The 27,035-nt window shown below is 52.7% G+C and overlaps 1 protein-coding gene across 1 annotated transcript in view; it reads left to right on the forward strand.

Annotated features, from left to right (window-relative positions):
* Nucleotides 1-18,482, forward strand: part of HMCN2 (hemicentin 2) — a 176,913-nt gene extending 158,431 nt beyond the window's left edge. Inside the window, exons 86-98 of the mRNA XM_027556578.1 lie at nt 3,530-3,799; nt 7,732-7,881; nt 9,660-9,797; nt 9,917-10,038; nt 10,393-10,630; nt 10,764-10,826; nt 10,939-11,061; nt 11,714-11,848; nt 13,277-13,405; nt 13,951-14,268; nt 15,396-15,515; nt 16,318-16,444; nt 17,652-18,482. Of these exons, the coding sequence (XP_027412379.1) occupies nt 3,530-3,799; nt 7,732-7,881; nt 9,660-9,797; nt 9,917-10,038; nt 10,393-10,630; nt 10,764-10,826; nt 10,939-11,061; nt 11,714-11,848; nt 13,277-13,405; nt 13,951-14,268; nt 15,396-15,515; nt 16,318-16,444; nt 17,652-17,997 (2,279 nt within the window). The 3' untranslated portion in view covers nt 17,998-18,482. The remainder of the gene's footprint in view (nt 1-3,529; nt 3,800-7,731; nt 7,882-9,659; nt 9,798-9,916; nt 10,039-10,392; nt 10,631-10,763; nt 10,827-10,938; nt 11,062-11,713; nt 11,849-13,276; nt 13,406-13,950; nt 14,269-15,395; nt 15,516-16,317; nt 16,445-17,651) is intronic.
* Nucleotides 18,483-27,035: the final 8,553 nt, after the last annotated feature.

Genomic DNA, 27,035 nt, shown 5'->3' on the forward strand with positions numbered 1-27,035 from the left:
AGGGGGTATGGGTTTGATCCCTGGCTGGGCAATGAAGATCCCACATGCTGCAAGGCACAGCCAAATAAATAAAAAGTTAAAAAGAAGAACTCAAAACTGTCACCAAGATGATCATGACAGCTCCTACATTTGCCAAGCAGCTTATAACTAACAAAGCACCTTGTGAGCCTCAAAATAACCTTATGAAACAGTCTAAATAGGAATTTTAAAAGTTTTTATTGGAGTATAGTTGATTTACTAGTATAATGTTGTGTTAGTTTCTGCTGTACAGTAAAGTGGAACAGTCATGCATACACATATATCCACTCTTTTTTAAGATTCTTTTCCCATGTAGGTCATCCCACATGGAGTATGGAGTGCCCTTTGCTATGCAATAGGTCCCTGTTAGTTATCTATTTCACATGTAGTAGTGTGTATATGTGCAGAAGGCAATGGCACCCCACTCCAGTACTTTTGCCTAGAAAATCCCATGGACGGAGGAATCTGGTAGGCTGCAGTCCATGGGGTGGCTAGAGTCGGACACGACTGAGCGACTTCACTTTCACTTTTCACTTTCATGCATTGGAGAAGGAAATGGCAACCCACTCCAGTGTTCTTGCCTGGAGAATCCCAGGGATGGGGAAGCCTGGTGGGCTGCCATCTATGGAGTTGCACAGACACGACTGAAGCGACTTAGCAGCAGCAGCAGCAGCAGCAGTGTGTATACGTCAATCCCCATCTCTCAGTTTGCCCCTCCCCCCAACTCTGGAATGAAATAATGCCATTTGCAGCATGAATGGACCTAGAGCTTGTCATAGTGAATGAAGTAAATTAGAGAAAGACAATACCATATGGTACTGCTTATATGTGGAATCAGAAAAATATGGTACAAATGAATGTATTTACAAAACAGAAATAAATAGGGATTTTTAATGAAACTCTTGTGTGAAGATTAACACACAAGGAGGAGGGCACATGTTGCAAGAGCACAGCTCAGTGAATGTTCGTCACACGATCCAGAACCAGAGCAGTGTCAGCTCCCAGACCCTCCCCCCATCACGCCACCTTCCGGGCTCTACCCCCCTCCCAAGGGAATCACTGTCCAGAGCTTTGCCTTTTAAAAAAATATAGCTTTATTGACACACAATTTATATGCCATAAAATCCACCCATTCACATTAAAAATGCCCCACCCTTGAAAAAGAAGGAAGCTCTGTCACATGCTATGGCATGGGGGAACCTGGAGGACGTTACGTTAAATGAGCCAGTCACCAAGAGACAGATACTATGTAATTCTAATTGTATGAGATCCCTAGAGTAATCAGATTCATAGAAACGGGTAGTAAGACGGTGGGGGCCAAGGGCTGGGTGCAGGAAATGTGGATTTAGTGTTTAATGGATACAGAGTGTCGGTTTGGCAAAATGAAAAAGTTCTGGGGGTGAACGGTGGTGACAGTTGCACGAAATGCAAATACACTCAACACGACTGAACTGTGTCCTTAGCAATGAGCAAGATGGTAAATTTTATGTTATATGGTTTTTACACAATTTTTTCCTATCCTCACTGCGTGGCATGTGGGATCCTAGCTCCCTGACCAGGGATCGAACCCACACCACACTGGAGGCATGGAGTCTTAACCACTGGACCTCCAGGGAAGTCCCCACAGGTTTTCAAGTGAGAAAATTCACACGCGGGAGTGGAATTGCCGTGCTGGCTGCGGGAGACTACACGTGGCTCCCGAAGATGCGGCCACATCCTAGTCTCCAGTACCTGTGATTCTTATTTTTTTAATTTACTTTTTATTTTATATTGGAATATAGTTGATTGATAGTGCTATGTTCATTTCAGATGTATAGCAAAGTGATTCAGTTATACATATACACGTATCTCTTCTTGGTCGGATCCTTTTCCCATGTAATATTATCTTACTTGGAAAAAGAATCTTTGCAGATGCAATTAAGTTAAGGATCTTGAGATAAGGAGGTTGTCTTGAATCATCTTGGTGAGCTCTGAATGCTAGCAAGTGTTCTTGTAAGAGAGAAGCAAAGGGGCATTAGAGAGAGACACACACACATACACACACACACACACACACACACACAGGGAGGAAGCAAGAGGAGGGAATAAGATGTTAAGATGGAGGTAGATGGTGCAGTGATTCAGCTACGGGATTCAAGCCACTGATTGCCAGAAGCCCCCCGAAAGCTGTAAGAGGCAAGGAACAGCTCCTCACATGGAGCCCTGAAACAATTAACCTGGGATTCCTGGCCTCCAGAACTGTGTGAGAACAAATTTTTGCTGTTTTAAACCATTCAGTCTGTGGCCATTTGTTTCAGCAGCCACGGGAAACAAATACGCTGGCAAACGGTTTCCGTGGTGATGACAGCTTCTCCCCCTGCAGGGTGAGAGTTTGGCTGGGCCTCACCAGCACTGGGCATTCTCCATCCTTTTCATTCTAGCCGCTCTAGGGGGTCCGTAGTAGTGAGTAGACAGGAATGATTATTTTCAGAGGAGAAACCTGAGGATCAGGGCGTGACTCGTGAGAACCACTCACCTGTGGGTGAGAGAGTCCACGTCTGCCGTGTACCCTGGTGTCAAGCAGAGGCACTTCTAGCAGATGGCAGGGCTTCGCTGGGAACAAGCTCAATGTCCTCTAATAGGGACCCGGTTCAGCAAATTGTAACCTGCCCACACAGGAACACCAAGTGGTCACTAAAGACGCATATTGAATGCCAGGAAAGGTCCTTATGATCTGTTATAGAATTAAGGAAGAAGAAAGAGAAAGAAGGGCGATCTGAGCACATTCTCATCAGGAAACACTGTCAAGAAGGAAATACTCCGAAACGAGTATTAGAGTGGGAGGGTGCTTTGCCTCCGTGTTTTCTAGTCTGTCTGAATGAATACCGGCCACTTGAATACAGGCACACCTCGTTTTATTGTGCTCCACTTTATTGCACATTGCCAATACTGCATTTTTTACAAACTGAAGGCTTGTGGCAGCCCTGCGTCGAGCAAGTCTGCTGGCACCACTTTCCCAACAGCATTGGCTCACTTAGTATCTCTGGGTCACATTATGATGATTCTCGAACTAGTTCAAACTCTCCCACCAAAAAGATTGTGACTCACTGAAGGCTCAGATGATGGTCAGCATTTTTAGTCATCAATTATTTTGAAATTAAGATATATAGATTGTACTTTTTGGCATAATGCTATTGCACACTTAAGACTACAGTATATAGTGTAAACTTTTTTTTCCTTCTTATTTTTTTTTGTCCACATCACATGGCATGCGGGACCTTAAATTCTCTGACCAAGGATCAAACCCGTGCCCCCTGCAGTGGAAGTGTGGAGTCTTAACCACTGAACTGCCAGGAAATTCCCTAAACATACTTTCTGTATGCACTAGGAAACCAAAAGGTTCACGTGATTTGTTTTATTGTGATCCTTGCTTTGTTGCCATGGTCTAGAACTGAACCTTCAATATCTGCGCGCTGAGCCTGTGTGCAAAAATACTGAAATGTTCCTGAAAGCTGTCCTGGGCCTCCTGCAGGTGCCCCGGTGTTCCAGGTGAAGCCCCAGGACGTGACAGTGAGATCTGGGGATTCTGTGGCCCTGCGGTGCCAGGCCTCCGGAGAGCCGGCGCCCACGATGGAGTGGCTGCGAGCGGGCCAGCCCGTGCGGGCCAGCCAGCGGCTCCAGACCCTGCCAGACGGGAGCCTGTGGCTGGAGCGAGTGGAGGCCAGAGATGCGGGCCCATATGAGTGCGTTGCTCACAACCTCCTGGGCTCTGCCACAGCCCGGGCGTTCCTGGTCGTGAGAGGTATGGGGCACCCCTGCCCAGGTCTTCATGGATGGGGGTGGGATCCCTTGCCTGATGGGGATCTGTGTGTTGCTTGGGGGGCTCTTGGATCAATATCCTGTCAGCTCCCTGACTCTTCTTTTTGCCTGGAGTCACAGACTTAGAATGAACCAGCTCAGAGGGCCTTAATGGTCATCTTGTCTACCCTACCCTTTACACTTGGAGAAACTGAGGCTCTGAAATGCTGGGTGTTTGCCGCTCGTCTTGGATCCTAGCCCTTCCAGCTTAACTGGCACTCACTGGTGTGCTTTGATTGGACACAAAGGATTGAACATGTGCGTGCTCAGTCGCTTCAGTTGTATCTTGTGATTCTATGGACTGTAACCCACCAGGCTTCTCTGTCCATGGGGATTCTCCAGGCAAGAATACTGGAGTGGGTTGTCATGCCCTCTTCCAGGGGATTCTTCCCGACCCGGGGATCGAACCTGCGTCTGCCTGCATCTCCTGCATTGCCAGGCGGGTTCTTTATCCATTGAGCCACCTGGAAAGCCCCTTTGGGCACACACGATCCTATAATGTGGCAGAGTAAAGCAAGGGTGTCCATGGTGCCCACCTTGGGGGTTGTGGTGAAGTCTGTGAATTAGAGTTGCTCCAAGCTCTGCCTGGCCGTGGTAGGTGGTCAGTAATGGATGCTACCTCCTGCTGTAACTAAACCCTGACATCTCAGGTCTCCTCAGTCAGCTTATGTTTCCTTTAGGTCAGATCAAACTTTAAAATTTGGTAAAGGACTATGCTGAGAAACTGCACTAAAATGACTGAGATTGCATAAAAGAAAGTCACAAAATATATTCTTTCTGTGCATCTGTAGGAAATACTCCATATTTGTGGCTCTGTAGCTCTGTCCCTGTCCATGGCAGACATCACTAATCTATCACCACCCACAACATCAGATTCCTTCTCCACAGAGCACCTCTCCATGCAGCACCTCCTCACTGACTTGATTGGGAATCGACACTTGACCACTTGAAAACCCACTCAAAACCCACTGCCAACCAACAGTGGGACTCTTTCTGGCCTTTTTGGTCTCCTCATCTCCTGCAGGGGATGGAACACAGACACATGCAGTTCTGAAAACCCAGTGGTTCTCTGACACCCAGCCACAGATGCTGTCTCTAGAGCAACTGCAGGTCTGAGCAGACCTTCCCTTTATTTCAGTTCTTACCCTGTCCTGTTGAAAAGCTCCCACCCCAACCACAGAGCTCTTCACATGGCCTCTGGGTTAGTTTCCTGAATGTGCTATAACAAAATAGCACAAACTGGGCGGCCTGAAGCAACAGAAATGTATGATCTCACAGGAGGGTGGAAATCTAAGATCAAGGTGTCAGCATGGTTGGTTGCCTCTAAAATCTGTAACAGAGAATCTATCCAGCCCTCTCCTCTAGCTTCTGGTAGTTTGCTGGCAGTCTTTATTTTGATTTTGATTTTTTGGCCACATCACATGGCCTGCAGTATCTTATTCCTTGACCAGGGATCAAACCCAAGGCCCCCACAAAGGCAGTGCAGAGTTTTATCCACTGGATCAGCAGAGAAGTCCCTGGTGACAGTCTTTAGACCCCCTTGGTTGTAGAAGCATCACTTTGGTCTCTGCCTCTATGATCACATGTCATTCCTCCTGTGCTCATGTCTGTCTTAAAATTCTCCTTTATATAAGGATCCCAGTCCTATCAGATTCAGAGAAGGCAATGGAACCCCACTCCGGTACTCTTGCCTGGAAAAATCCCATGGACTGAGGAGCCTGGTAGGCTGCAGTCCCTGGGGTCGCAAAGAGTCGGACATGACTGATCAACTTCACTTTCACTTTTCACTTTCATGCATTGGAGAAGGAAATAGCAACCCACTCCAGTGTTCTTGACTGGAGAATCCCAGGGACGGATGAGCCGGGTGGGCTGCTGTCTATGGGGTAGCACAGGGTCGGACACGACTGAAGCGACTTAGCAGCAGCAGCATATCAGATTAGGGCCTACTTTCCTGACCTCATGTTAACTTGGTTACCTCTGTACAGACCCTATCTTCAAATAAGGTCACACGCTCAGGTACTGAGGATTAAGACTTCAACACATCTTTTTAGGAGGACACAGTTCAATCCATAACAGCTTCCTTACTTTTTTGATGGAAACAACTAATTTTTATTATTATATTAACTCATATATGTTAACTGTAGAAAGGCCAGAAAATTTTTTTTAAATCCATGAAGATAAAAATAGTGATCAGTTATCTCTGATAATTCAGTTATCAGAAATAGCTCAGGTAATTATTAGGGGTGTATATTTGTACCCTTTTCTCTGAATGTAAAGATATACATTTTTTTTCTTTTTACAAATGTGTTCAAATGTACAAGTTGTGTTTACAAACTGCCATCTTTCTTACTCTATTACAGACAATATTCCGTGACAGTAAGCCTAGTCCACACCTGTGATGGTTTCATATCATTTCATAGGAACATTTTCATTTGTAATAGAAAACAATTTTTTTGGCTGCACCACACGGCAGTGAGATCTTCCTTGATCAGGGATTGAACCCATGCTGCCTGAGTTGGGAGTGCTGAGTCTTAACCCCAGGACCACCAGGGAAGTCCCACAGGAACATTTTTTAAAACATAATTGCTGTTGGCTTCATTAAACAAGCAACAGGTTTTTCTTTTCCAGTTTCCCCTCTGAAAACCATCCTGTAGTACACATCTCTGTGTGCTGGCCTGAATATTTCTACAGGATACACTCCTTCAGGAGACATTGCTAGGTAAAAGATGTCCAAAGGCTTTGAGGCCCACTACCCCTCTCCAGGATGGGGGGAGCATCCTGGCCTTGTGGGGGACAAGAAGCTGCTGAGTCACCCCGCATCTGAGGAAGTTGACAGTGGCTTGTCATCCCTGGCCTCCAGTTTCTGTCCCCTTCTACAGCTGCCAGGGCCATAGTGCTGCCGTTTTACCTGCTGCTCCCAGTTCCTTCCTTGCCCCCTTATTACAAGGCCAGGGTTAGGTTCATGGCCTTTCCCTATTCCCCCGATAAACCCCAGAGCTGCAGATATTGACAGGAGACATCCCAGATGGGCATCAAATCTCATCAAACCCCAGCAGGCAATGGCACTGCTTCCTGGAATCCAAAATCAACCAGCCCCCTGATTTACCCACTTAGGATCTTGGCAGTTGAGTGTTTTATGTTATTTTTTCGACAGATCATTGGCAATTTCTTGTTAATTTCCCCTGAGGGCTGGTGAGTGGAGAGTCAGACTAGCTTCTGTTCTCTTGCCCCCTGGAATGCCATCTGTCCAGACGAGACAGCTGGCCCATTAGGCAGAGGAAGCACCCCCCTGTGCCCGTACCGTCCATTTGATTAGTGTTCAAGAGCGTCTGCCAGCAGACTGCCTGGCGGCTGCTAGAAACCCAGCCCACCCCAGCGGGGCCAGCGGCAGGGTGGCTGGAGCCAGGACTACACTGATGGAATGGGAGGCGTTCCGGTGGTGGCATCTAGTTCCTGGCTCGGTGCCCTGCCTCTCCACCCTGGCTCCTCCGGTGTGCCAGCCACCACCCCCCATCACCTGGCATTTTAGAACCCAACAGGTATTTGGCACATCTGTGGTCCCACCTCTTCATTTTATAGAGGAACCAACTCCAGTGTGGCATGGGAGCCTGACTTGCCCAGCTTTTCAAGAAGGTGTTGGAATGAGAAGCTGGAACCATCTCTGCAAGGGCTTCCTCTTAAATGCCCCCCGTCTCTCTCGAAGCCAGGACCCCCTAGGTGTCGAATTCATCACCCACGAGCTGTGTGTCCTTGAGCAAGTCCCTGCCTCTCTCTGAGCCTCAGGTTACTCCTTCAGGAAAATGGACAACAGCACCTGCGTAGCCTTGAGGGCACAGAGGCGGATAGTGTCCCTCTCGTTCTCTTCCTTCCTCACAGGAGAGCCCCGGGGGAGCCGGGGCAGCATGATCGGGGTGATCAACGGCCAGAAATTTGGTGCAGCCGTCCTCAACACCAGCGTGCAACAGGAGGCACGTTCCGGGGTCCCCACAATCCACAGCAGCATCAGCCACATCCCCACAAGTGTGGGTAAGTGGGGGCCAGAAGACCCTCTGACTCCAGCTGAATCCAAACCAAAGTAGGTGGAGGTGGGGACCACTTCCTTCCCACCCCACAGCCCCCAACCAAACAAAATAAACTGCATTTAAAATCAGCCCAAGGGGGACTTGCCTGGTGGCCCAGTGGCTAACACTCTACGCCCCCAATGCAGGGGGCCGGGGTTGGATCCCTGGTCAGGGAACTAGATCCTGGATGCTGCAACTAAGACCTGGAGCAGCCAGATATATTTTTTTAAAAAATCAGCCTGACAGAGTGTGAAATGACCAGGTTTATATGAATGCAGGGTCAGATCGTGCCTTTTTGCCCCCATTGATTGCCGTGGGAGGTTTTCTCCACTGTTAAGGCAAGAGCTGCCAGGGAAGCCGAGGGATCATCAGTAAGAAGTGAGGGATTCAGGATGGAGGGGACAGACATGGGGAACGTAGAGAATAAAATTATCTAGAAGGCCTGGAGAATCAAGAAATGTCCACTCACAAACAGATTCATAAAGTGGTGTGTTCTAAGCAGATGGGCTTCCCAGGTGGTGCTAGTGCGAAGACCCCACCTTCCAGTGCAGGAGATGTAAGAGACGCAGGTTCTATCCCTGGGTCGGGAAGATCCCCTGGAGGAGGGCATGGCAACCCACTCCAGCATTCTTGCCTGGGAAATCCCACAGACAGGGGAGGCTGGCGGGTTACAGTCCATAGGGTCACAAAGAGTGGGACATGACTAAAGCAACTTAGCACACATGCACGCAGATGGAATGTTCTGGAGAGACATTATAAACGCTGCTGTAACAGACCCTACCATCTCACCCAGCCCAGGGGCTCCTACATCCCCTCATGGGGGTCCAGAGCGGGGAGAGGGTCGTGCTGAAAGGGGTTTTGCTACAAGCAGCCCCTCCAGCACTGCCCTTGACCACAGACTGTGTCAGCCCTGGCTGGGGGGAATAGGGCGGAGCTGCAGGGGGTCACTCCAGGCTGCTTGCTGTCAGTAGAGAGCGAGTGAGACACAGCCCAGATGCAGCTGCTTTTCTTCCAGCTGCAGGAGCAGGAGCTATGGAGAAGCCTCTGGCTCCAGGCCAGGCGCTCAGGCTCTGTTTAGTGGAAGCAGAGACAAAGAGGCCAAGAAGGTTCTGCTCCCAGGCAGGGGGGTCCAGCTAGCTCCCGTGAACATCAGCCCTCTTGCGCCTCTTCTGAGCCAGCAGTTTGGCCGAGAAGCTGGACCATCCCTGGCCCTAAGCCAGCAGGGTTCCCCCTTCCCCCAGTCCCAGATCCCTCCTGCCCCAAGAGGAGGCTGAGCTTCATAAGAGATCTGTGAATCCTTGTCCAGGAATTTTTTTTTTTTTGGCTCCTTTTTCCAAGTCAGTGGTTTAGAAAAATCCTGTGTCTCCCAGGCTCTTATGGAAGGTGTCTACAAGTTAGGAGACCTGGTTAATTTTCAACTTGGTCCGGCATGTATACAGTGATGGTCTATACTGTTCTGGGCTCTGTGGTGACCCAGTAGCCCTGAGTATTTATTGAATTCAATTGAATACTAAATAGACTTCTCTGCATAAATATATTTTGCTAATTTTCACAATTAGTCCATGTAGTAGATATTGTCTTCACCACTTCCCAGGTTCTGGCCCAGGTAATCACAAAGCTGGGCCTGGGCGGTGGGGGGAAGGGACCGATCTCTCCTACTGGGGCAATAGGGAGCCACAGAGAGACCTTGAGCGGGAGAGCAGCTGCCCTTAGGATCCAGCCTGTGTGTCCACCCCCATCCAGGGCCTCTGATGCGGGTGCTCGTGGTCACCATCGCCCCCATCTACTGGGCCCTGGCTGGAGAGAGTGGAGACGCCCTTAACGGCCACTCCCTGACGGGTGGCAGCTTCCAGCAGGAGTCACATGTGGAATTTGCCACAGGTAAGCGGGGTGCTGGGTGGGGGTGGTCTTCCCGGAGGTGGGCCGGGTGGGGCTGAGGTCTGAGCCCTGGGCCTCTCCCCCACGGTGACTCCAGCCTTGGGGGGTTGGGTGGGTTGCAGGGGAGCTGCTCACTATGACCCAGGTGGCCCGGGGCCTGGATCCCAACGGCCTCCTGCTCCTCGATGTGGTGGTCAATGGCATCGTCCCCGAGAGCCTAGCGGATGCAGATCTGCAAGTGCAGGTTGTAGGGGGGAGCGGGGCGAGCCCTGGGGTGTGCAGGTGGGGTGGGTGAGAGAGAGTGGGAGGTCCTGTCCCTATGCCCCTCACCCCCACCACTGTCACCCACAAGCAGCCAAGCCACTTTCCTTCCTGGACCCCCAGCAGGGGCTGAGCCTGGCCTGGCTGGACTTAGGGGAGGACCAGCCCCCCAGTGGGAAGATGCTCTGGGTCCAGCTTCCCCGAGAGCCCGAGGGAGCCCAGCTGGTTGGAAGCAGAGCTGAAAGGCCCACGCCCCCCAGTTGGGGACTGAGGGTCCCTCACCCCTTGGAAGTTGGTACCCTGATGTCCTTGTCCCCCCACCCCCCACCCCGCCCAGGACTTCCAGGAGCGGTATGTGCAGACGGGGCCCGGCCGGCTCTTCGTGGGCTCCACGCAGAGCTTCCTGCAGGATAGCCTCCGCTCGTTCCTGCGCTGCAACCACAGCATCCGGTACAGCGCGGCCCAGGGCCCCCAGCCCCAGCTGGTGCAGCACCTGCGGGCCTCCGCTATCAGCTCGGCCTTCGACCCCGAGGCCGAGGCCCTGCACTTCCAGCTCTCCACGGCTCTGCAAGCTGGTGAGGCCCTGTCAGTCTCCCCAGCTCCCACGGCCCCAGCCAGGGCCCCCAGATGAGCCTGGGCCATCTCTCACCAGGCCCCTTGGGCCCTGGGGCCCACGTGAACTCAAGGCCTGTCCCCTTTGCCTTGCAGAAGAGAATGAGGTTGGCTGCCCGGAGGGCTTTGAGCTGGACGCCCAGGGAGAGTTCTGTGTGGGTGAGCACCCTCCCCTCCCTGGCACGGACGAGGGAGGTCTCCTGGCCTAGGAGGGGCAAGCTGGCGGGAGGGCCTGGGAGCACGGACCGTCAGACCCCTCCCCTCCCCGCAGACAGGGACGAGTGCTCCGACAGCCCCCGGCCCTGCTCCCACTCCTGCCACAATGCACCTGGCCGCTTCTCCTGCTCCTGCCCGGTTGGCTTCGCCCTGGCCAGGGACGAAAGGACCTGCAGAGGTGAGCGGCCCCCGAGGGGAAGAGGCTCGCTGGGGACCTGGCCCAGATGCGCGCAGGGAGATTCCGGGCTTGGACCCTGGGCCAGGGGGCACACCCCTCAGGGAACGTGAGCTGAGGGGTTCCAATGCCCTCTTATCACAGAGAACTTGCTGTTTTGAGGGCCTCGGAGCAGGGAGGCTCAAGTACTTGGGGGTGAAGGGGTTCCTCAAAGATATACATGCCCTGAGAAGCCTTCCTGGCCCTCAGCAGGCATTTCTGGTCAACTGGAAGTGAGCTGGCACCCACCTGTTCCCTCTTGTTCTACTTGCCCCCCTCTTATCGAAGTTGCTGGATGACAAAGCTGACCGTGAGCTGCGGTCTAGACACTGATGCCCCGCCTGTGTCTTCTATCCCACCAGTGGGGCCTGGCACTGCCGGGTGTCTGCTTTGGGGCACCCAAAGGGCACTGTCTGCAGCCTCACTTCAGACGCCCCAGGCCAAGGCCCAGGGCCCCTTGGGGTGGGCTCTGTGCTCCCAGGGGTGTTGAGATGATGGCCAGTGCTAGCAGGAGGGGCAGGGACCCTCGTGCCAGGGGCGTCTGGGCCCGGGGGGACAAAGCCTGTGTGGGTGGGCTGGGCCTGGGGACAAGCGTTCATGCGCCCCCCGCCCCCAGATGTGGACGAGTGTGCGTGGGAGGCCGACCTCTGCCAAGAGGATCAGCGCTGCGTGAACCTGCTGGGGTCCTACCACTGCCTGCCCGACTGCAGGCCTGGCTTCCGGGTGGCCGCCGATGGAGCCAGTTGTGAAGGTGATAAGGCCAGGGGGCTGAACTGTCCTGCTCCTGGGAGCCCAGTCGTTGCCAGGGCGCAGCAGAGGGCCTGTCGTGTGTCACTGGGACGCTGGGCCTTCAGGGAAGCTGGAGCCCAGGGAGGCTGGGGAGGAAGCCTGAGCTGGGCACAGGAGGTCCGCGTACCCTTGGCAAGTACCCTTCTCCTTTCTGGGCCCCAGGTTTGTCTGCCTGACAAAGAGGGGGCAGGTCAGGGATGGCAAACACAGGCTACCTCTGCTACCATCTCCCCTCATGGGTCGTGGTCCAGCCTCTGCATCCTTAACACAGCTTCTCCAGCTTCAGTGACTACTGCAGCTGCCCTTCGAGATGAAACCTAGGTGCCAGCCCTGGATATGTGACTTCTAGGGTCCTTCCTGCCCTAGCATTCTAGGCTTTCATAATGCTGGGTCCTTGGGCTTCCCTGGTGGCTCAGACGGTAAACGCATCTGCCTGCAATGCTGGAGACCCAGGTTCGACCCTGGGTCAGGAAGATCCCCTGGAGAAGGAAATGGCAACCCACTCCAGTACCCTTGCCTGGAAAATGGGGCCTACAGTCCATGGGGCCGCGGAGTCAGACACGACTGAACGACTTCACTTTCTTTCTGGTTTCTCCGAGAGAGGCCATCGGTGAGTGGGGAGAGTATGATCAGTTTGGACTCAGAAGAGGCAGTCACTCCATTTCAGTGACTGTTCGTAGGACTTCTCTGCCTCCTGTCTTCTTCCTGCACTCCCTTCCTTCTTTCTCACCATATTTTGAGCTCTGCCCATACACCAGGGTCCTAAACCCTTCATGTGCATGAGCCAGTTTTCTCCCCGTGACTCCATGAAACAGTCCTGTCGTGACCCCTTTTTACAGATGAGGAAACTGAGGCTCAGGGAAGGGATGTTCCTGACTCAAGGATCAAGAAACATGGCAGAGTTCAGTCCAAACTTGGGGCTCTGCGTCCAAAAGCGTTAAGCCACTCAGTCGTGTCTGACTCTTTATGACCCCCATGGACTGTAGCCGGCCCGCCAGGCAATGGGATTTCCCAGGTGAAAATACTGGAGTGGGTTGCCATCGCTTTCTCCAGGGGATCTTCCCTACCCAGGGATGGAACCTGGGTCTCCTGCATTGCAGGCAGATTCTTCACTGTCGGAGCCACCAGGGAAGCCCCGTGCCTCCAAAGCCCACCTTTTAAGCCCCTTCCTTCCTTTGAACCCAGACCCTTCTTACCCTCCAAACCTGGTATAATTAAACGTAGTGGTTGCAAAGGCTGGCATTCCACCAGCTGGCACTGAAGTTGAAGAAGGAGACAGGGATGAGGCCCAGATGTTAAGAGGCGTGATGTGTCCTGGGAGAGGGGCTCTGGGCTCAGCAACCGTCCCCCTGCCCCACAACCCGGCCCACCCTTGCTCCTTCCTTTCCAGATGTGGACGAGTGTCTGGAGCAGACAGATGAGTGTCACTACAACCAGACTTGTGAGAACATCCCAGGCGGGCACCGCTGCGGCTGCCCCAGGGGCTACCAGGTCCAGGACCCCGGCCTGCCCTGCCTAGGTACGGGGAGAGCCACCCCCTCGCTGGGACCCTGGTCGGCACCCCCAGCTCACAGGCAGGGAGCCATCATAACAAGGATGACACTTGAGTTCAGTGAATAGAAATAGGAGCCAAAACCAAGTGTGCAACCAGCACACGCCTGATCTGTGCTTCGCCTGCTGTTTCCTACCCCCTGCCCAGCAAGGTCACCTTCCCTGGGGGCCTAGGAGTGGGAGGAGGGTGGTGAGAGGCGGGTGGGTCTCAGAGAAGCTTTGCCAAGAATGAGCCTGGGGGCCGAAGGGAGGAGTGTTGAGGGACCCATTAAGGGACCGTGGGGTCTGGGGCTCGGGGCTGGGGGACATGGGAACCTCTTGGAGCACTAGATCCTGGAAGGGGAGAGGAGGTTGGGGGTGCGGAGAGGGAGGGCTTGGTGGCAGGCTGGTGTGCAGGGGTCGAGGCAGCTGGATTCTGGGAAAGGCTGGAGGGCAAGAGAGATGGCCAGAGCCAGGCGGAGCAGCACAACTCTGAGCCGCCTGGGTGCCTGGCCTGGCCCTGCTCCCCTCCAGATATCAACGAGTGCCTGCAGCTGCCCGGGCCCTGCGCCTACCAGTGCCACAACCTCCAGGGCGGCTACCGCTGCCTGTGCCCACCGGGCCAGACTCTCCTCCGCGATGGCAAGACTTGCACCCCACTGGAGCGCAGTGGACCAAACGTGACCACCGTCAGCCACCGGGACCCCCTGGTGGCCTGGCTGCAGGCCCGTGGCCCCAAGCCCAGAGGGTCCTACCACGCCTGGGTCTCCCTCCGACCGGGCCCCAGAGCCCTGAGCATGGGCCGGGCCTGGTGCCCGCCCGGCTTCATCCGGCAGAACGGCGTCTGCACAGGTAAGAATGAACCCCGCGGGACACACCCCGCTGTGCTGACTCAGGCCCCCGGGCTGGGCGTGTGGGCACCACGCCCGTGTTCAGAAACCCAGGGTGCAGGCAAGTAGGATGGCGATGCAGGCAGACGGCTGCCTCCTCACTACATGGTTTCTCGGAACCCCGGCTGTGCCAGTGGGCAGGGGGCTTCCAAAGTGGGTGGAGTGTTTTCCAAACCTTTGACTGCAGGACTTCTTTACCGCTTGTGGCTCAGCCGGTAAAGAATCTGCCTGCAATATAGGAGACCTGGGTTCGACCCCTGGGTTGGGAAGATCCCCTGGAGAAGGGAAAGGCTACCCACTCCAGTATTCCAGCCTGGAGAATTTCTATACAGTCCATGGGGTCGCAAAGAGTCAGACACGACTGAGTGACTTTCACGTTCGCATTACCCAGAGGGAAGGCAAGTGTTCCCAGGAACCCACTTGGAGGAACTCTCCTCCGGTGCGCAGAGGTGAAGCGGTCAGGGAGGGAAGGAGAATGGTCCAGGTTGACCTGAGAAGGTCAACAGGGACTGGGGAGTGCTACAGAGTCATGCGGGTCGAGGGCCCTTGTGTGGAGGCAGGTTGGCGCTGGGCTGCAGACAGGGGAAGGCATGGAAGGCAGGTGTATTTCAGCATCACTGCCTGGACAGAACCGTCTGTCCTGGGAGCGCTATCTGCCCCCGACACCCACCCCATGGCTTGGTGCACATGGAGCCCAGGGACTCTCCCAACCTCCCCATCCAGGGTTGGGTGGGGCATGAAAGTGAAGTCGCTTAGTCATGTCCGACTCTTTGCAATCCCATGGACTGTAGTCTACCAGGCTCCTCCATCCATGGGACTTTCCAGGCAAGAATACTGGAGTAGGTTGCCATTTCCTTCTCCAGGAGATCTTCTGGACCCAGGGACTGAACCTGGGTCTCCCGCACTGTAGGCGGACGCTTTACTGTCTGGGCCACCAGGAAAGGGGCATGGCAGGGAGAAATCCCTGGTGCCTAAGCAGGGGATCTCCCTGACTTGTCCCGAGCCTGGCGATGGGCAGGCGTGCGGCCACCTGGGTATTTGTGACTCAGTGTTTCTCTGCTCGCAACCCCTACCCCGCCCCGGGGCCAGACCTGGACGAGTGCCGCGTGAGAAACCTGTGCCAACACGCCTGCCGAAACACAGAGGGCAGCTACCAGTGCCTCTGCCCTGCAGGCTACCGCCTCCTCCCCAGCGGGAAGAACTGCCAGGGTGAGCAGGAAGGGGCGTCTCTCACCCAGTCTGCTCTCTCCAGTCCCCTCTCAACCATCTCCTGTGATGGAGGGGCAGGGAGGGGGTACGTGCTGCCCTCCCCCACCCAGGTGGCCAGAGCCAGAGCAGCACCCACAATCCCAGCGGGAGCTAAGAAATTGTTGTGGACAGGCTCTGAACATAGCTGGGCGTGTGTCCCTGGACAACTCGCTTCACCTCTCTGTGTATTGGCCTCCTGGCGAGGTGGGGCTCACACGGCCCCTCCAATAAATGTCTGGATGAGGAGGGTGGCCACAGAGCCCATGCTCAGCAAGGCGGCGGCTGCTGGGAGTAGAAGGGAAGCCCTCTAAGCCCTAGGCCAGCACATTTCCCCTAAGGTGCTCTGCAGTGGGTCAAGCTGCTGCTTCTAGTCTTCGTGCCTCACTCTATTGTGGGGGTCACCGAATGGCCTCTGAGAGGGTGGGGCTCCCACGGGGATGGGGGGCAGAGAAGGATCACCGGCCGTGGCCTCTCGGGGTCCTAAGGCAATTGTCTCCCTCAGCCTCTTTACGCCAGCTCCAGGCTCAGCGGTCCCCAGAGTGCCCACCTGGGGAAAAGGGGAGGTGCCAGGGGCCTGCCAGCTGGGCTGTCACAGTGTCAGCTGGGGACCAGGCAAGGGGCTACCCACCTTGCTGTCCTCTGAGGGCATCGCTCTCCCACCTAACCCACCCCTCCCCTCCACGCCTCCCTGGCTCCTGCCTTGGGCTCTTTCTCCTTTGCCCCATGTCTTCACCCTGCTCTCCTCACCCACCTGCCTGCCCAGACATCAACGAGTGTGAGGAGGACGGCATCGAGTGCGGGCCCAGCCAGATGTGCTTCAACACCCGTGGCAGCTACCAGTGTGTGGACACGCCGTGTCCCGCCACCTACCGGCAGGGCTCCAGCCCCGGGTAAGGGCTGAGCTGGTTGGGGGTTGGGGGGTGTGGGCAGATGGTCTGCTAAGAGCTGGGCAGCGGGACACTCTGGCTCCTGGAGAGCCCGACTCCTCCTTCTCCAGGAAGGCCCTGTCTCGGGCCAGAGGTCCTCGAAGGGCCAGAGGGTCAACCCTGCCAGAACTCCTGGGCGGGGCTCCTGAGCTCAAGGGCAACATGCCATCAAGGAAAACACTTTTCCTGCAGCTATTTGGGATGTGAACTCACTTGAACGGTTATCGTTTCCTGCACAGCGCTGCGTCCGCTAAGCACGGAGCGCAGGGAGAGGCCAGAGCCGGGAGAGAACTGGGAGGCAGGGGTGCTGGGCGATGGACACACAGGGACACATGGGAACACGTGAGTCCATTCAGGAAAGCGGACACAGGAACACATGCGCAGGCGCATAAACTCCACCCAGAACCACAGGCAAAACCTGAGGACTCACACACAGCCACACAAACACGAAACACATTTCCTCCAGGTCTCTCACTGTGGCTACAGATACTCATAAAGATGCACAGACGAAGGGACCTTGGCTGGCAAGAGATGCAGCTGTCAGGGCAAGGATTTTGGGTGGCGACCTGCCGGGGGCTCTATTAATCACGAAGCCTAGGCTGAGGCTTGGAGCCGGTGGTGGGGGGAGGGGGGCACCCTTGGCAAGGTTGAACCCCCTTGGTGGTGGTGATGGTTTAGTTGCTAAGTCGTGTCCAACTCCTTGCGAGCCCATGGACCGTAGCCCACCAGGCTCCTCTGTCCATGGGTTTCTCTAGACAAGAATACTGGAGTGGGTTGTCATTTTCTTCTCCAGGGGATATTCCCCAGCCAGGGATCAAACCCCGGTCTCCCGCATTGCGGGCAGATTCTTTACCAACTGAGCTACAAGAGAAGCCCCCCTTACCCTGCTGCAAATCCAAAGCCAGTTCTGGGGTTCCGGAGTGCCTAGAGGGCTTATCACTGATGGGGGACCTGTTCGGGTGGGAAAGGGCAGGTCTCTGGCTTCCTGAGGCCTCAGTTTGCTGCTCTCTAAAATGGGCTGACAGTGACGCTTGTAGAGGCATGGGGCGCGCGAGGTGGTGGTCGGGCAGCTCACAGCTGAACTGCGGGAGTTGGGGGTGGAGTCTGCTTTATGCGGGCGGCCGGGCACGCGGATGGCAAACCGGAGTCGGTCGGTCTGTCTGTCCCGCAGGACGTGCTTCCGGCGCTGCTCACAGGACTGCAGTTCGGGCGGCCCGTCCACGCTGCAGTACAAGCTGCTGCCGCTGCCCCTGGGCGTGCGCGCCCTCCACGACGTGGCCCGCCTGGCCGCCTTCTCCGAGGCCGGCATCCCCGCCAACCGCACGGAGCTCAGCGTGCTCGAGCCCGACCCGCGCAGCCCCTTCGCGCTGCGCCCGCTGCGCGCCGGACATGGCGCCATCTACACCCGCCGCGCGCTCACCCGCGCCGGCCTCTACCGGCTCACCGTGCGCGCCGCAGCGCCGCGCCACCAGAGCGTCTTCGTCCTGCTCATCGCCGTGTCCCCCTACCCCTACTGAGGGCCGCGGGCAGGGGCAGCGACCTCCGGGGATGGGGGCCAGAGAGGACTGGACCCCGCCCCCGCCCCCCCGCCACCCAGGTGGTGCCCTTGCCCATGCCACCCAGCCGTGGCAAGCGACGTCATCTTCTCCTGTCCCCGTGCGTCAGCGAGACCTTCAGCAAACACGCCTCGGCGCGGCAGCCTTGACCCCAGGACAGCGAGAATCCGAGCTCGCCTAGCTTCCTCCGCCGTGGGGGTGGAGCCCAGCAGGGAGGTGACAGACGCTGTCCTTAGGTGGCGAAGACAGCAGGCAGGCTTGGGTAAATGAAGCCTGGCGGGCTTCTGCGGGCTTTCCGCAAGCCGCAGGGGACCCCGGGCGGGGACACAGCGCCCTGAGATGCTTGAGGGGAGCGGGGGCCGCAGCCGCTGTCACCCCCCATACCTGGCATTGTCATCCTGAACCGGGTGTGTGTATGGAAACCATAAAAACGTCTGTGTTTACCACTTTGGCTTCTTCCTCCAGTTATGTTGCTTTGGTAAGGAGGGGCTTTGGGAGGGAGACCACCACCCTTTAGGTCCTGGTGGTTCAGTCCCCTGGTGAGATGGAGCTAACGCGGCCCTCCCCGTCAATGGAGCCCAGGCTCCTTACGGATAGGGTGGCCCTGGGCGCAGTGTCCTCAGCCAAAAATACGAAAATATGAGAGTGCCCACAACCCAGGGCTGTGGGGATAATTAAATGAAGAAGGAGATATATCACACAGACAGCAGCTATCCCTGGTAGCAAAGAGTAATTCTTAATTAAAAATAATTGCTAACTGTATTTGAGGAATGGAATATTTCTGCCATATCATTAAACAAGGATGTCGCAATCAGTGATGGCAGCCCTCCAGTGTGAGCTGGCGAGCCCCAAGGAAGCACAGGAAACTGACCCCGGGTGGCTGAGGTGCCTATGAAAGGACTGAGTTCAGTGAGCCTTGCATCCTCCCATACGTAGAAAACACTCCATTCCTTAACTTGGGACATCTGGTTTCCTTTAACAGTAATAAGGCAATGGCATCCCCCTGATGGGCTGCAGTCCATGGGGTCACTAAGAGTCGGGCACGACTGAGCGACTTCACTTTCACTTTTCACTTTCATGCATTGGAGAAGGAAATGGCAACCCACTCCAGTATTCTTGCCTGGAGAATCCCAGGGACAGAGGAGCCTAGTGGGCTGCCGTCTATGGGGTCACACAGAGTCGGACACGACTGAAGCGACTTAGCAGCAGCAGCATACCTGCCCTCTGTTGCAAAACTTCTGTATAACCTGGCTCCTACCCTCGCCTCCTCCAAGCAGTTTTCTCAGGCTAACTTGAGATGCTGCCTCCCAGGCTTGAAGTCCCAAGGGTTGCCACTGAATAAAACATAATTCTCAACTTTTAGGTTGTAAATACTTTTAAGTCGACGTATTTAATGAATTAATGCCATTTGATCATTTCATCATCCACTAGAGAGTCATTAGGTCCTACTTATGTGCCAGACAGTGAACGTAAAATTCCTGTGCTCGTGAAGCTTATGTTCTCATGGCAAAGGTTTATAGACGGCAAGGAAGTGAGTGAAACGTGTATTTGTCAGTTAGCGAGGGTGCTGGGGAGAAGAACTCAGCTGGGACGGTGGGGGTTCAGGGGGCAATTTTTAACAGGCCGTCAGGGTAGGCCTCACTGAGTAGGTGGCATTGGAGCAGAGACCCAAGGAAGGTGAGGGAGACAGCCGTGCAGAAGTCGGCAGAAGGGCATTCTGGCAGAGGGAACGACAAATACCAGGGTGTCCCCCCACCCCAGGTAGAAGGATGCGGCAGCTCGGCGGGAGGAGGGGTGGGGGGCTGTGGAGTATGATCAGAAACCAAAGAGGGTCAGGCAGACTCTGGGGGCCTGTGGGGCCCCTGTAGGGGTCTTGGCTTCGACAGGGTAAGCTGGTGAGGGACACGATTGGAATGTCTGTGTTTGTATGGACCTGTCTCCAGTAAGCTGGGAGAGGATTTGTCAGAAGCCCAGCAATACTGTTCCTCGAGCTCCCCCCATCCCTGCCCTCCTGCCTGGGCTGCCCGCAGCCCCCTGCCTCAGTGATCGCTCTGTGCCAGCTGCCCCTAAACACAGCCTCTGGCAGAAAGAGGCCATTTCTCTTCCATGTGCTTCTGGTCCTTTGTCCCAGCTCCCTTTGGTCAGTGTGACACTGACCTCCTCCTTAGCACCCCCAGCCTCTCATCTGGGCAACAAGAAAAGCAGAGTTATTTCCCACTAAGGGATGTATGGAGATAAGACTTCATAAACAGAGCCCTTCCAGCCAGGCTGGGGTGAACAGAGGAGTCTCTACGTGCATTTTATAGGTGGAGAAAAGGACACTCGGAGGGAACAGGGCCTAGTCCCTTGCCTGATAGGTGACTGGTTAGTGGTTAGATTGGGACTCCCACCAACAGCCCCAAATGAATCTTCCCCAGGGTACTCCCAATTTCAAAGTTTGTTTCTTTTGAACCAGGCTTCTCTGGTGGCTGAAGATGGTAAAGAATCGGCCTGTAATGCAGGAGACCTGGGTTCGATCCCTTGGTCGGGAAGATGCCCTGGAGAAGAATACCACCTACTCCAGTATTCTTGCCAGGAGAGTTCCATGTACAGAGGAGCCTGGCATACACAGTCTGTGGGATCGCAAAGAGTCAGACACAACTGAGCAACTAATCCTTCATTTTCTCTTGAACTGGGGGTCTGTGAGCATCTTCTATAAAGGACCAAATAGTGAATCATTTTGGCTTTGGGGAAAACATTAAACTTCTCCCCTGGCCATTGCCCTGCAAATGCAGTCACAGTCAACACACAGAGAAGGAGTGACTGGCTTCCAATAACACTTCATTTGTGTTTTAACTTCGGTTCAGTTCAGTCGCTCAGTCGTGTCTGACTCTTTGTGACCCCATGGACTGCAGCATGCTAGGCTTCCCTGTCCATCACCAACTCCCGGAGTCCACCCAAACTCATGTTCATTCATTCAGTGATGCCATCCAACCATCTCATCCTCTGTTGTCCCCTTCTCCTCCTGCCTTCAGTCTTTCCCAGCATCAGGGTCTTTTCAAATGAATCAGTTCTTCGCATCAGGTGGCCAAAGTATTGGAGTTTCAGCTTCAGCATCAGTCCTTCCAATGAATATTCAGGACTGATTTCCTTTAGGATGGACTGGTTAGCTCCTTGCAGTCCAAGGGACTCTCAAGAGTCTTCTCCAACACCACAGTTCAAAAGCATCCATTCTTGGGCGCTCAGCTTTCTTTATAGTCCAACTCTCACACCCATACATGACTATTGGAAAAAAACATAGCTTTGACTAGACAGACCTTTGTTGGCAACATCTCTGCTTTTTAATATACTGTCTAGGTTTTAAAGTTCACGCAATTTTCATGTGTTACAGAACAGTCTTTTTTTTTTTTTTAAGCTGTTTACAAATGCAAAAACCATTCTTAGCCTGCAGGCTTCATGAGAACAAATAGGAACCATAGTTTACCAATTGCTGGCTTAAAGCACAGAAGTTGCCAATGGTGGAATTTGAGGCCGGGTTGGTGAGAGAGTCCAGGGATGAGGGAAGAAAGGAGGGAGGAGCTTCCCAGTTCCTCCTCATACCCGCTTTGTCCAGGGCCCACCTGTAAAGACTATCCTTGGACTGAACAACCTTTTTTTTGTGCAACCCTAGGGGCCACGGGTCACAACTTAAGCCCTGCCCTTTGCTGAGCTGTTAATGTTTTATGGAGTCAGGGACTTGGCCGCTCATGAAAGGGTCGATCCTGGGGACGTGGCATTGAGTGGTGAGAACTGCTGCTCTCTCCCGCCTCCTCTCCCCAGACTCACACCGGCCCTTCGTGTTTGTCAAAGTATTTGTTGACTGTTCAGTGCCCTATAGACCTGAGTTTATTTAATTCTCCCAGGAACTCCAGAGATTGAAAAAAAAAAAAAAAGTAGTATGTCTATTTCACAGATGAGGGAAGGGGGGGCTCAGAGAAGGTGAGCCACTCGGCCAAGCTCACACAGCACACAGGGGAAGAGAAGGACTCAGCGCAGCCTCCAGGCTCCCCTGCCTCCAGCCTCCGAGGAAGGCGGGTGGGAAGGAGAGGGCTGGCCAGAAGCAGGATGAAGAGGAGAGACATCAGCAGCTCCAGACCGCAGGAGCTGCCACAGCAGGGTGTGTTCCGTTGACCTCCTCCCACCCCCATCTCCTATCCCCTACCCTGAAGCTCAGGAACAGAGGCAGGTGAGAGGGAGCGATTGCTCCAAGTCTACCCCAGCCAGGGGCAGACTTGGCCTGGAATCCAGGCTGTGATGCTGAGTCCGGTGCTTCCCACTCCACCCTCATCCGCAGAATGATCGCCAAGGGGAGGAGGTGCCTCCCAAGGGAGCTCAGCTGGCCCCAGAGGGGTGTTTTCCACTCTGCTTTTCCAGCTGCCGCTGCCATTGGCCAAAGCCACATCCAGCTGCCCAGCCTCCTGCTGCTGCTTGACCTCTGAGGCTGTTCTAAACCATCAGGGGTGGAAAACAGCCCTGCAGGTCACTCATTAAACTCCCTGATGCAGCTTTTCCAAGAATCCACTCCGGACTCCGTGTTCCCTCTAGGCGGGGACAGGCAACCCGGGGTCCAGCCCAGAGGGCACTCCCTGTTCCTGGGGCCAGTGCCCAGATCCGGACGGCAGCAAAGTAGCTTCTGGTGCCAACCATGAGATCGTCGCAGAGTGCAGGGCTGGGGTCTCTACATACTCAGGCCCCTCCATGAACTGCACATGCAGAGCTCTCCCATCTCAGAGGAGAGATGGGGGGCAAGAAGGACCTACTCTACAGTCACAAGCTGCATCTGTTTTCATAGCTTCTCGGGGGATTTAACAAGATCACGTCCATTGAGCGTGCCATTAAGCATGAGTTCAGACAATGGACCTCAACAGTCAGAGCTGACCCTTAGAAAAGCCACCTTGGCTGCAATGTGGAAGGTGCAGTGAGCATAGGCAGGAAGACAGGTGAGGTGTCTCCTGCAGAGGTACAGGTGCAAAGGGATGGTGATCTAAGACAACAGCAGTGAGGGGACTGCGCTGGGGGTCCAGGGCTTAAGAATCCACCTGGCAATGCAGAGGACTCGGTTTTGATCCCTGGTTGGGACACTAATATCCTACATGCTGTGAGGCTACTGAACCCGAGCCACAACTAGAGAGTCTGTGTGTCACAACTAGAGGAGTCTGTGTGTCACAGCTAGAGGAGTCTGTGCGTCACAACTAGAGAGTCTGTGCACCACAATGAAAGATCTCACATGATGCAATGAAGATCTGAGTGCCACAGCTAAGACCAGATGCAGCCAGACAAATAAATAAATATTGGGGGGGGGGAAATAAAACCAGCAGTGGGGAGGGGGAGAAGAGATCAGAGCCCTCATGCTCCTGCATTTTGTCACTGGGGACTTTAGGTGTCTACTAGGTACCAACGTGAGAGGCGGCATATGACAAGGGACCAACTGGTGGGAGGAAGGGAAGGGTCAGAGAAGCAGCCCCAACGAACAGTGTGTGTGTGCAAAGACAATAAGACAAGGAACAGCTTGGTATATTGAAGACACCTAAAGCAGGCCAGTGCTGCTGGAGTGTGTGGGTGAGGGCAGAAAAGGAAGTATAGGGTGCTAGATTTTATCCTAAGAGGGATGGGGGACCATCAGAGTCTTTTTAGAAATCATTTTAATCCATTAGTATTTTTTTTCTTAAAAATAAACTTTATCGGGATATTAATAGAATTATTTGGGGAATGCAAGGTTGCTTTAACATCTGAAAATCAATGTAATTTACCACATTTACAGAATAAAGAGAAAATTATATGATCATCTCAATAGATGCAGAAAAAAACATTTGACAAAATTCAATACCTACTCATGACAAAAACAGAAAAGTGAATTTCTTCACCTAATAAAAAACTACAACTAACATCATACTCAATGGTGAATGACTGAATGAATGATCCCCAAAGATCATCAACAAGTGAAGGATATCAACTCAGATCAATTCTATTCAACACTGTACTAGGGTCCTCACCGTTGGAATAAAGCAAGAAAAAAAGGCACAAAGATAACACAGGGGAGAAGTACAACTGTCTCTGTTCACAGTCAACATTATTGTCCACATAGAAAACCCTAAGGTATTTACAAAAGTCTACCAAAATTAATCAGCAAATTTAGCAAGGTTGCAGGAGGCAAATCCAATATACAAAAATCAGTTGTATTTCTATACATTAGCAACAATCAATTGGAAAATAAAATTTTAAATATCACTTACAATAGTATCAAAAACCTTAAAATACTTAGAAACAAATTTAATGAAAGAAGCAAGACCCACACACTAAAAACTATAAAACATGCCCAGACATCTGAGTCAAGATGGATCTGTTGGCACTCCGGTTGAAAATGAGGACTTTTGTACCACCCATCAGAGATGCCCCAACCTGTCAGGCATTACTCTTCTCTAAATGAAAGACTTGGGCATTTGCCTGAGAATAGACTTCCACCTGGCAAGTTATCCAAGGTGCCCAATAAAATATCCATCTCAGAGCTGGGCTCTGGAGCAGCCATACCTGTGGCCCTGAGAAGCTCTGTCTCCTCCTCCAGATTCCAGCTGCTCCTCATGATAGCCACATATTCTTTCCCAAATGGAGCATGTCCACACTCACCTAGTCCATCAGCAGCAGGGATCCTTTTTATTTTAAATTAATTTTATTGGAATACAGTTGCTTTACTATGTTGTGTTAGTTCCTGCTGTACAGCGAAGTGAATCAGTTATGTGTATACATTTAGCTCTTTTTTTAGATTTCCTTCCCATTTAGGTCAACACAGAGCATTGAGTAGAGTTCCCTGTGCTATACAGTAGGTTCTCATTAGTTATCTATTTTATACATGCTGCTGCTGCTGCTAAGTCTCTTCAGTCGTGTCCAACTCTGTGCGACCCCATAGACGGCAGCCCACCAGGTTCCACCGTTCCTGGGATTCTCCAGGCAAGAACACTGGAGTGGGTTGCTATTTCTTTCTCCAATGCATGAAAGTGAAAGGTGAAAGTGAAGTCGCTCAGTCATGTCCAACTTAGCGACCCCATGGACTGCAGCCCACCAGACTCCTCCATCCATGGGATTTTCCAGGCAAGAGTACTGGAGTGGGTTGCCATTGCCTCCTCCAATTTTATACATAGTAGTGTATATACTTAGCAGCAGCAGCAGTGTATATATGGGGGCTTCCCTGATAGCTCAGTTGGTAAAAAATTCACCTTCAATGCAGGAGACCCCGGTTCGATTCCTGGGTCAGGAAGATCTGCTGGAGAAGGAATAGGCTACCCACTCCAATATTCTTGGGCTTCCTTTGTGGCTCAGTTGGTAAAGAATCCGCCTGCAATGTGTATATATGGCACATATATGCATTGTATATATGTATATATGGCAATCCTAATCTCCCAATTCATCCCACCCCCCTCCAAATTCATCCCACCCCTCACTTCCCCTTAGTAACCATAAGTTTGTTCTCTACATCTGCGACTCGATTTCTGCTTTGCAGATAAGTTCATCCATACCATTTTTCTAGATTCCACATGTAAGTGATATTAACAATATTTGTTTTTCTGACCTACTTCATTCTGTATGACAATCTCTAGATCCATCCACGTCTCTGCAAATGCCACTATTTCGTTCCTTTTTGTGGCTGAGTAATATTCCATTGTATATATGTACCACATCTTCTTTATCCATTTTTCTGTCGATGGACATTTAGGTTGCTTCCATGTCCTGGTTACTGTAAATAGTGCTGCAATGAACGTCGGAGTGCGTGCATCCTTTCGAATTCTGGTTTTATCTGGATATATGCCCAGGGGTGGAATGATTGGGTCATACGATGGCTCTATTTTTAGCTTTTTAAGGAACGTCCACATTGTTGTCCATAGTAGATGTGCTATGCTTAGTTGCTTAGTTGTTCAGCCGTGTCCGACTCTTTGCAACCCCATGGACTGTAGCCCTCCAGGCTCCTCTGTCTGTGGGGATTCTCCAGGCAAGAATACTGGGGTGGATTGCCATGCCCTCCTCTAGAGGATCTTCCCAACCCTGGAACTGAATCAGGATCTCCTGCATTGCAGGTGGATTCTTTACCAGCTGAGCTACCAGGGAAGGCTGTAACAATTTACATTCCCATCAACAGTGTAGGAGGATTCCCTTTTCTCCACACTCTCTCCAGCATTCATTGTTTGTAGGTTTTTCAGTGTGAGATGACACCTCATTGTAGTTGTGATTGACAGAAATATAGATCAGTGGAACAGGGTAGAAAGTCCAGAGATGAACGCATACACTTATGGCCACCTAATCTCTGACCAAGGAGGCAAGAATGTACAATGGGGAAAATACAGTCTCTTCAATAAGTGGTGCTGGGAAAACTGGACAGCTACATGTAAAAGAATGAAATTAGAACATTTCCTAACACCACACACAAAAATGAACTCAAAATGGATTAAAGACCTAAATGTAAGGCCAGATATCATAAAACTCTTAGAGGAATACATAATGGCATAAGTCACAGCGGTATCTTTTTTGATCCACTGCCTAGAGTAATGAAAATAAAAGCAAAAATAAACAAATGGGACCTAATTAAACTTAAAAGCTTTTGCACAGCAAAGGAAACCATAACAAGATGAAAAGAAAAGCCTCAGAACAACGGGAGAAAATATCTGCAAACAAAACAACTGACAAGGGACTAATGCAAACAGCTCATGCAGCTCAATAACAAAAAAACACAAACAGCCTAATCAAAAAATGGGTGGAAGATCTAAACAGACATTTCTGCAAAGAAGACATGCAGATAGTCAACAAACACACGAAAAGACATTCAGAAGGGAAACTTCAGGTCTTCTAGCTCTGGGTCCTACTGGTCTATATCCTTAAAAGATTCTCAACTGAGATATCACATCAAATAAAGGAACTGTTTTGTGACTCAGTGTATTTCAACATTATCTCAGAGATACACTTCTGGTTTAAAACAAAAACTTGATTCACCACAA

This window comes from Bos indicus x Bos taurus, chromosome 11 (genome assembly GCF_003369695.1).
Source record: "Bos indicus x Bos taurus breed Angus x Brahman F1 hybrid chromosome 11, Bos_hybrid_MaternalHap_v2.0, whole genome shotgun sequence".
NCBI lineage: Eukaryota > Metazoa > Chordata > Mammalia > Artiodactyla > Bovidae > Bos > Bos indicus x Bos taurus.